Source organism: Apaloderma vittatum, unplaced genomic scaffold (genome assembly GCF_000703405.1).
Source record: "Apaloderma vittatum isolate BGI_N311 unplaced genomic scaffold, ASM70340v1 scaffold30828, whole genome shotgun sequence".
NCBI classification, from domain to species: domain Eukaryota; kingdom Metazoa; phylum Chordata; class Aves; order Trogoniformes; family Trogonidae; genus Apaloderma; species Apaloderma vittatum.
Genome location: NW_009733024.1, coordinates 6,124 through 17,082, shown reverse-complemented (window position 1 = coordinate 17,082; position 10,959 = coordinate 6,124). Strand labels below are relative to the sequence as shown.

Below are 10,959 nucleotides of genomic sequence, written 5' to 3'. Positions count from 1 at the left end.
GCCAACGGCATCCTGGCTTGGATTAGAAATTCTGTGACCAGCAGAAGGGAGGTGACTGTCCCTCTGTACTCAGCACCTTGAGTACTGTGTTCAATTTTGGTCACCTCAGTATAGGAGAGATATCGAGGTGTTGGAGCGAGTGCAGAGGAGGGCAACAAAGCTGGTGAAGGGCCTGGAGAACAGACCTTATGAGGAGCGATTGAGGGAGCTGGGTCTGTTCAGTTTGATGAAGAGGAGGCTGAGGGGGGATCTCATCATACTCTGCAATTACTTGAAAGGACATTGTAGAGAGGTTGGTGCTGGTCTCTTCTCACAGGCAATTAGGGACAGAACCAGGGGGAATGGTTGCAAGTTGCAACAGGGCAAGTTTAGGCTGGACTTTAGGAAGAAATTCTTCACACAAAGAGTGGTCAGACACTGGAACAGACTGCCTAGGGAGGTGGTTGAGTCGCCATCCCTGGATGTGTTTAAGTGTCGTTTAGATGTGGTGTTGGGTGATATGGTTTAGGGGTGAACTTGTAGTGTAGGGTCAATGGTTGGACTCGATGATCCCAAGGGTCTTTTCCAGCCTGAATTGTTCTATGATGCTACCATAGAACAGATGCACTGTGGACTAACCAAGCACAATAGCAACACATGAAAGATACCTATGTAACACAAGCATAGAACTTTTCAACACATTAAAGATTCTTCTAGATTAAAAAAAGATACAGATGTGAAAGTTTAACCTTTCACATTTCTATGAGTTCTGCAGCAATTATCACTGCTGACTCTGTGCACTAGAACCCTACAGAAGTTTCATGTAATGATTAATTAACACTAAATGTTTGATCAGATAGGAAAGGAATCAGCTTACTTTAAAGGCAAGGCACACTTTCCAAGCAATTAACTTCTCTCTAGCATTCAGGATGACTGGATACCTCACTTCCTTTCCTTCACTATCTCGTTCTACTTTGCCATCCAGAGCCGGAGACTTCCGTGCTTCAGCATGAGCATAGTCTGGACCTACTGTGTACACCTTTAGGAAAAAACAGGAACTCTTTATTCAATGCAATTAAATTACATTGCATATATGCATACATTTTAGGATATTTATCTTAAATGTGATAACAACTTCAAAAGATACTAGCTGCTTTCATCAGTGAAAAGATCATTCTACAGTACCTTGAATTTCTTAATTATGGTAGTACAGAGGTAAAGAATAATGTTTTCCTCTCCAAAACATCTGGAAAACTTGGAGAGCAGATTAATTTGAGAATTATTTCAGTTCATTTGATTATACAGATCTTGCTCCAGGACTAAGTGATTCTTGTCATCAAAAAATATTTTCATGCTTTAGGCAGGACTAAACAAAGCAAAGATCTGCCCAGTTTTAGCATGACAAGGCAGGGGCTTGAAGGAATAATTGTGTTATCTACTCCACCATAGTTTTGATTCTCACTGAGAGGACTGAGGCACATGATAGAAGTGACTTGTCAGCAGCTCTCAAAAATGGGCTACTGTCACTTTAATTAAATATAAAACTCTAATCTTTGAGGAAAACGTATTCAGCTAAACCAGATGATTGCACATACTACCAATTCAGTCAATTCAGCTAAGTTGGGTGAAGCTGCTTAATATAAAACCCTAAGTATTGTTACGTGAAGAAAATCTCACTGTTTATTTGTGGGGTTAGAAGACCACAGGTGCTGCTTGATGACTACACTACAATAAGTAGTTGAAACAGTCCCCACCCCTCAAGCTATTTGCATCTCTTCAGGTTGCAAGAAACTCTTCCTTTTGGAAGCAGTTGTAAAGCTCTTACACAAATGTCTGTAAACTCAGATTAATCTATTGCAAAGTGATGCACAGTATAACCATCTGAAGAGTATAGCTCATGAAAACACACCAACTTAAAGAACATGCATTCCCCTCATGTATCACTAAGTGGAAGAAGCTGACTGCAATTGATACAAGGATTCTTTGGCCTAAAGTTAGATTAGATCTACGTTTCATCTAAATACAGTGATCTCTCATGCATTTGTTTCACAAGTTCTGTGACAGGCTTAAAATAGCCAGAATTAACCCAAAGGGAAACAAACCAATCTCCATACATGGCTAGTTTAACATCTATTCTAATATTGATCAACGTTAGCACTTTTTCATGACACCTAATCTTTATACCTGTTAAGAAAAGAAATGAACAAAAGAGTGAAAATAATTAAAGATAAGGTCAATGCATTATTTTCTGCAACTTCTTAGTAAGTAACCTATGCTTATTAATTACAATACTAAGATAGTTGGTATATATCTATTTCAACTAGAAATTTCTTTGTAACCTTCTGTTAAGGGTTAAGGCTGGGGTCACCACTGAACACATGACAGATGCTCTTTAACAGCCCTCCTCCCTTCTCAAAATGGAAAGAGAATAAGGCAGAGAGACTTACATATTGGGAAAAAACCTCACTACTCTAAAACAGCTCTCATGAAACAATAATAGTACTAATAAGAAAATAATAAAATATATACAAATATCTACAAAACCAATATCGACCTCAAGCCCCCTCATCCTCCCTTAGCAATCACCAATGATGCTGTAGAGCAGGCAGACACAGAGAAATCCCAGGCTGGACTCAGCAGCAGAGCGGAACTGTATTCAGGAACTCACTGATCAGGATCGAAGGCAGAAGAGCAGATGGAGACCTCACACGTCAGCCACTTAAGGAAATGGCTTAGCCCCACTGACCCCTCAGCTTTATCCTGAATATGACGTATATGGAATGGAATACTTTAGTTGGTCAGGTTTTGGTCACCTATCCTGTCCGTCCCTCCCCAGAGGTGTAAGCTTTTTACTTCCTTTCGACTCTTTTACTTCTCAGCACCCTCAACATGTCACACAAGATTTAGCAGTGACCTTGGTTACCACAGGAGCAATATAATCAAGAGCCTTTTTGCGTACCAATCTTTAGCAGGAATTATAAACATCAAGTGCTATCACTTCTGCAAAAGTATCCTGTTAACTTTAGAAAGTACAGGCTCTTAGAAGAGACCTAGCTGAAAAGCAAAATCACTCTGCAGAAGCAATTTTGTTTTAGCTCAAATCATGACACTTTCACACAAAAGATCTGGATATACCTGTTTACAAAGGAAAGTATGCTGTTCTGGAATTAATATAATACAAAAAATAAAGACTCTAGCACTTCATTCTAACAATACAAGCAAAGCTGCTCTACATGCTCTACTTTACAAGTATTGTATTTAGTCAGCATAAGAATTACATTCTTTAGTTACGAACTGTATCAAAATTTCATTAAAATTAATCCTTGAAACAAAGATAAACTTTCATCTTTAAAGCTGATAAGCTCTTGAAGCACTTGATTGTTCTAAATATAAATAAGAACACACAGTTGTCATACCTTTACATCAGTGCCATCTGTAGGCATGAATTCCTCATAAATATAGGAGCCTGTTTTTCTCACACTGCTTTCAGGAGAATAAACGCTGCTTCTGCTGCCAATCTGAAATCAATATTTTTCTATTAATAAACTAAGAAACTTTAAAACTCCAAGTTTTAAAGAGAACTTGTACTGGGAAAACACTTACTGAAGCAAATTAAGCAAGTAGGTTTTAATTGTTCCCCAAAAGATTTTTCTAAGATTCTAAAAGTGAGCTGATAGTGTACGCTTACATGTAGTGATTAAGAGTCTGAAGTGGCTGACAACCTGCTGCAAGGAACAAGCACCTTCAATTCACACATTATCCTGAAATCAATTTGACTGATCTGCCACTACTCCTACAAGAGCAGGACATGACAGCTAACATACGGGTAGGACAGAACTGCAGACTTAGCAATTGTGTTAGACATCTACAACTTTTCCATAGCTTTACTACAATAATCTCACCTTTCGAAAGAGCCTCTGGCTTCCACCTCCAGCAGATGTTGGATAATAAATGTAAACATTGTGGTCCTCTGCACTAACCGGCTTTTCTACAAAAGGCTTTTGGAAAATTTCTCCATTCACCTCCACATGATCTTCTCCTTCAATCAAGTTGCATTCTGAAGAAACAATGCAAACAACAGAGATGTAATAATATGTTAATGCAATTAAATGATTGCAGATTTGGGGTAATCTTGTAGGTTGAAATAAAAACATCATATCACATTTTTAGTTTACTGATTTGTTACTGACTGCACAAAGACTTGATGATCATTTGCTGAACATGGCTGCTGTACCACATCTATCTTATGTTACCTTAATGCTTTGTTCCAGGATTTCTGTTGATTCCCTCAGTATCAGACAGGAAATCATCATGTACAGATGCATAAGCTTGGAGAGGTGGTAGGTTTTTTGGAAATGCTTTGAAGACAGAGGACAGGACTGTTTGTCTCTTTCTTCAGTGCCTTTCTCTGAAGCATCAAGTGGGTGGCAGATGGCCACTGAACATGGTGCCAGATGCAATAGTACTTTCCAGAACTGTCTCACAGTGTGCAAGTGATGCACCCTGCACAGAGGATTAGGACCTCTGGAATCAGGGATCGGTAATCTCTTCACTACTGTATGACTGCATGTAGCAGCTTTTATTTGACTTTGGTAGCACAAATGAGCGCTTTCCCCCTATCTTACACACCCATTTTAAACTAAAATACCCTACCTCTTAAAATCTATACGACAGTTAATACTTCAACTTTCTTTCTTTTTTCTTAATCTCTTACTCTAGTCTCTTGACCAGTCACTGCAATCTCCTATTGCTGTTGTAAATTTTCATTTTAGTAGAAGAAGGTGTTACATTTGTTTTCAGGTAAAGAAAAAAAAATAATTCCAATTTGATATTCAGAGTATATCATCTGCAGATCTGTCTGGAAGAGATTTCCCTTACAAGGCTGCTTGTACTTGGAAAGGAAAATATTCAACGGCTTGACTTGTTTCTGTCAATACTACTTTCCTAAGTAAAATTACTAATTATTGTGGGTAATGTAACATCAGAATGCTGTTCTCTTAGGAGACATATTAGAATCTTAGTTTGGGTTTGGAGGCCCTTGTGTTCTAGTTGTTCTGTGATGGCTGTAAGAGGATTTGTGACCCCAGACTTCAGAAGCATGCTTTTCAGATGCATACTTGTACTGTGTTTGGCTTGGAGTTAATTTTATTCATAGCACCTGGTATAGTGCTACGTTTTGAATTTCTGACCAAAACCAGTCTTTGTGTTTTAGTTATTCCTGAACAGGGCTTGCTTATACAGCCTGAACACCTTTTCTGTTTCACATAACTGTCCCCACAGCCAAACACTGCACAAATGGATTAATTGTCTAATGAGTGAAATTGAGCTTTCTGCTATCTGTGTACTGTTCTTCAGTGGAAACAAGAAGATGCCAGTGTTTGACATTTGAGTCATCAGTTTTTACCTTGGGGATTGTTTGGATCACGGTTCAGAACTGCATAGCGAGGAAGTAAAATACCTTCAGCTTTAAGAATACTGTACACTTCCCTCCTAGAAGAAAAGAACAAAAGTTGCACAGTAGGACAGCAAATCCTGCCAATATTTGTATTTTACAGCCCATGAGTAAGGAAGGAGAAAAATATACAGGGGTTTTTTTCAGATCACACAGGATAAGATCATGTATATAATACTCAGTAATATAATGCTTTAAAAGTCACTGACACAGCTGTACCTTTGCAGCGATGTCATCAATATCCATAAAAACGTAATTTGCTATGACAGTCCTGTCCTCTCCACCCTGAATAGGCAACAGCAGTTTACACAGAACAAACCTTGTTAGAGGAGATATTAACACGAAGGGTTGAAAAAGTGTATATGGGATAGTAACTGAAGGAATTCAAAACAGCAAGTCTGCTCACTGTTCAGAAGTCTCCAATGTTCATGTATTTTGCTCCCTGTTGTTTTATTAATATTAGGCATGCATGACTGCAGCTTTGAAAGAAAATTCACTTTGAATAAATGTGATCTTTGAGTACCAGCAACTTCTGTTAAGTGGACAGTTAACAGAAACAAAAGACCTTTACTAAGTCACATGCATTCTACAATTACAGGAGGTTGTACAGTTGCTATACAGACCTATGCTATACCTATTTTCAGATTTAGACAAATGTATCACCATTTTTCTGCCTTTGTAAATCTTCAGACATACCAATATGAAAGTAGTAAAAGAAAAAACACACCTAAAGACATATCATAGGAAACTATGCATACCTTAATAAAGCATAATATTTACTATAATTTTGTTTAGACTACTGCACAATACTCTAGCACTGGTGTATTCAATAACAACAGATTCTCACAGTCTCCCATTTAAAAGTAGTTTACTGTTTACATGTAAGTAGTGTTAGTTACCTGTCTTGTATGTGATACTGCATATTCAAGTCATTAATTATGAATGGATTCCTGAGTTTTGCATAGGCAACTGCTTTGTCCAGTGGAAATCCTAAAATATTTATTAAGGCAAATAAATTAAAACTACAAGACATAATACAAGTGAATACTTTGGAATCTGCATATTTCAGCTTCAGAGTACAACCAGTGACATGGCTTCCCTCAATTATAGATACACAGAACACCATCCTAAGATGATCATGAAACGACAGCCTAATTTCAGTATAGGCTGCTAAAAGTAATGGTCCTATCTCCAATTACCTCCTCCTCACTTCCGTAGGGCCAGAACTAAGGCTTTTATTGCCCCTGCCTGAACTGAATCTTTAATTCACTGCCCAGCCCCACAAAAACCCCTAGATATTAGCAGAGAAACAGAAGCAAGCAGCCAGACTCAGCACACTCCCATTTAGAAAGTTGCATGCCTTCACAGTTACTGGACCAACGAAGTACTAGATCACCATTTCCACAGGCTCCACAAATATTTACCGGCTGAATTGCTATCTTAAATACCATGTCAGAGAGGACTTTCTCAACCAATGAAAACAGTGCAACTTAAAAAGCTTGTATTTTAGAAGCCAGTTGAATTACATTACACAAGACAAATTAATCACTTCCTAGGAAAATCCAATAAAACTGCAATAAAAATAAAAAAAGACCCTCAAAGTGGTTAAAGTATTTAGATGTCAAAAATACTTATGGCATTATTAGAAGATTTACCTTTAGAATGAAAAGAAATGAGACAGTCACATAAAGGCCAGTTTTCTACTGGCTCATTCAAAATAACATCCTCTTCAAATATTACCACAGTTATATACTTAAACATGGAGAGGCGTTCAAGAATTTCTTTCATTGGTTTGGATTTAGATTTCTTAGCCATTGAACAAATCCCAACTGCGATTTGTCTTTCTGGTGGCTGAAGAAGGGAGGGAAAAGGCAGTTACTAAGTTTTCTCAGAACATAACAGGGTTAAGCAGCACAATACTAGAGGAGATTCTGTTAAAATTCACATATTACCTTTAATTTAGTGTTTAATCATATAAATTGCTAGCAGGTAGTAAAATGCAGATTGGCAGCATATACATACTTAAAAATTTTTGAGGCATTTTTTGCAAATTATTTAATTTTTCTACTTCTACTTAGTAGTCATAAGGCTTCTTATCTTACTAGAAGTGAATTACGAAAGCAAAAATTAGTAAACCAGAACATACTGTGCTAGGTTTCTGAGCAATTTAGTGCATAGACAGTTTCACTTTTCTTCTGTATACTCTCTATTTTCTTTCATGGTATATAAACCTTCAGAAATTTCTTTCCCTGGTGGTATTCCTAAGTGCAACAGCCAACTTACTCCTCTGTTTAAAAAGAAACCAACAAAACACCCCACAACTGTCCTTTATTTCAGCTTACTGTTCTTTTAAAATATAGCCAATTATCTTCCTTTGCTAAAACACACTGACTGAATTGAGCTGTCCAAGCTGATAGTTTTGTACTGCTTCTCTGCATCTCGACACTACTTATAATCATGGCGAAGGGTCTTATTTCCTTCATTTAACTTTTTAGACATGTTTAAAATCAGTGAAAATTTAATCTGACTAATCCCTAAAGTGAAATGATACAGACTAACAGAAAAGCAAAATATAGATAAAAAATGACATAATGTGACAATTCATGCATAATAAAATTGTCTTAAACTAAAAATTAGTAAGTCTGACAGTAAACACAATTCAGAACACCCTGCAAGGATAACAAACTAAGGTATAAATTAAGATTAATTTAGCATGCACCTGCTATAGAGTAAGACAAGGAAGAAGAATGAAAACATGTCGGATCTTAATGAAAACAACAGCAAGATGAAAGAAATACTGTGTCTGTTCAAACCGAAAAATCAAAAGTTAACTCTGCAGCTATTGACAACACACATGAAAGAAAAATTCTTGAACATTTTTTTGCTACCGATTATCTAAATAAATAAAATGAAGGCTTATGCCATCCAGTTCATTCCAGGAATCTAAATCAAGTCTGCAAAACCTGCACATTAACTTCAGCTGTCCTGAAACCGTATTAAAGTCGAGGACTTCTACTTCAAAGTTCAAGGTATACTTACTTTTCAAGTGTGCTGCATTTCCGAACATAACTGACAGATCATTATCTGAATATGAACAATTTCCCAATTCAGAACACCATTTACGCATTAGACTTTTGTGATTTAATGCCACTTCAAAGTAAAATCGTGCTAGAGAACATACAGAATAGTACACACATGCCCCTGCAGTACCTACAGAGTCATACTCTTCCTCCTCTTCCTCCCCATGGTCATAGAAGTGTTCATAATCTGTAGATCTGGCTGAATCCAATAATTCTTCTCCATCTTCTCCACCCACAAAAAATCGAGGAGGATCATTCTCTGTTTCCCTAACAGACATGGCTACAAGATCCGTAGAGATCTATGTAGAAACTGCAGCCACTTGGGCAGCCGAGATACTGGGCATGCTTCCCACTGACTGGGGAACACAAAAGTCCCCGGCTCTTTGATGTTGCTTGTGCGATGTTGCCACTGTGATGACGTTGTCTGCCAGACACTGCTTAACTGGTATCATCTGCTCATTATTGGTTTGAGTTGCTGCTCAAAGAAACCCACAGTTGGTTACTGCTTCCCTGAGATGACACAGCTTTTTTAACCTAAAAGATATATCGACAAAACAACAAAAAGAAAAAAACATACTTGAAAAAGGCACATAAAGATTAGAAAAAAGCGTTCAGACATTTAATTAACTCTGAGCAAAGCATCAGAAATAAAGCTGTGCACACTACAGAGTCTACACTTTCACCTATATGTTTAGAGCAGGAGGAATAATTCTGAGATATTTTCAAACTACTACATGGACATCTTAAAAACAGATGATATAACTCATGAAAGCAAGACCTGTAAGAAGCATTTTTTTCCCTAGCTTAAGAAGGCTAAATTGCAGGGTATACCTTTTACACAAAGAATAAAAAAATCAAAATCTTCACTAATATTTGTGATATTTAACCCACCATCCCCGTCATCAGCTGTTTTTCCCGCAAAAGTCTCCTAATCAAGCAACGGCAAACAGATAAAAATGCTAAAAACTATAAAGCCTCCATTGGGACTATTCTTAAATAGAAAACTATTATTTTAAAAAAATGAGTGACTCTTCAGTGTGAAAGCACAATGTATGTGGCAGCTTGATGTTTGCTTCTTTATATCCAACAAACCACTGCCTTATTTTCACACCGCAAAAATAGTATTTATAGAGATATACACTAGCACTGCCTTCTGTCATAAGTACTTCTAAGCACTAATGTACCAGTGAACACATACCGTACCCTTTTAAGCAGTCATGTGAAAACAAAATCTTAGCCAAATAACTTGCAGCAGAAACCCAGAAACAGAGACTTGAAACAGAGACCCAGAGCTCACTATTCTGTTTCTTTAACGAGGTAACTGTTTCTGTTGTAATTTGTGCATAGCTTTATACTATTAAATATAATCCATTATCACTACTTGGAAAATTAATAAGAAGTTACTTGGAAGCTCATCCGATCAAACGTTTTAGGTTAAGTTGTTTATTAGTCAGATCATTATGCAAGAGTCATTCAACAACGATGTCTCAGCAGAATTGAATTTGTCTTTAAATATCTGTAAAAATTACTTTGGCTGTTCTATGAACAAAGTGAAGCAATACCAAATTCCCAATGGCGATCAACCATTCAGCTTCCTGTGAAAGAGGACAGTAAACAGAGCAAAAGTTACCCAGAAAGAATCTGTCCTGAGTCAGAGAGCAACAGTTTAAGCATGGGTAAACAATACAGCTGTTTCAGATCCAGAAGCTGAAACTCAGGTTCAAAAACTAGACACATAAAGATCCTGGAGTGACAGTAGAGGATTAAAAAGATTCATTTCTTAAATACATTTCTATGTATCCTCTCTCCTTCAATTCTCCTAATGAAAAACTACTTTCCCTTAGAATGTGAAACTGCTACCATTTGTCCTTCAAGAAACAAGAACAAAATGAAATTTCAAACACATAATTTATCTTGCTCCCACAAGAGTTAGAAATTAGTTATTGAGATAAATCAATCCTGTTTATGACAGGAGAAGAAAGTGAGCTTTCCGAAGCCTATTTCTAGCAGGCTTAAGAAAGGCAGAGGTTATTGCCAACAGGTACTGGCAACTACTAAAAAATTTTGAAATGGTCTTAAAAACCGGAACGAAATAAGACTCAAAAAACTTGTAAATCCTGAAGATTAACAATTCTTCTTGCATCAGTTTTCCCTCCCAGTTCCCAATTGGAAGTAAACTGGAAACAAGTGATCTGCGAAGGAAGTGTCCACTTGAAACAAGTCACCAAAAGATGGGTTTTAAGCTTTCTTTCCCCTGCTTATCCCTGTAGTGCAGTTTGTGAAGGCAGCAGAAGTTGTGAAGTTTGTTTGCAATTACTGACTAGTTATTTCACCAGGATCACTGGCTCTACCTGAGTCTCTCTAACCCAAAGCAAGTAGAAACCATAAAAACAAAGACTAAAGGGAATGCACAACATATTTGTCTACATATGCCTGACAAGCTTAATT

At 37.2% G+C, this 10,959-nt stretch overlaps 1 protein-coding gene across 1 annotated transcript; it reads right to left on the bottom strand.

Annotated features, from left to right (window-relative positions):
* Nucleotides 1-856: 856 nt before the first annotated feature.
* LOC104278682 (inositol hexakisphosphate and diphosphoinositol-pentakisphosphate kinase 2-like) lies at nt 857-9,039 on the bottom strand (the record flags this gene model as incomplete). Its single annotated transcript, XM_009875722.1, has 7 exons — nt 8,646-9,039; nt 7,087-7,282; nt 6,331-6,421; nt 5,384-5,469; nt 3,882-4,036; nt 3,396-3,497; nt 857-1,018 (listed from the first exon to the last, which is right to left on the bottom strand). Coding segments are annotated over exons 1-7 (936 nt in total), but the record flags the coding sequence as incomplete, so codon positions are not given.
* Nucleotides 9,040-10,959: the final 1,920 nt, after the last annotated feature.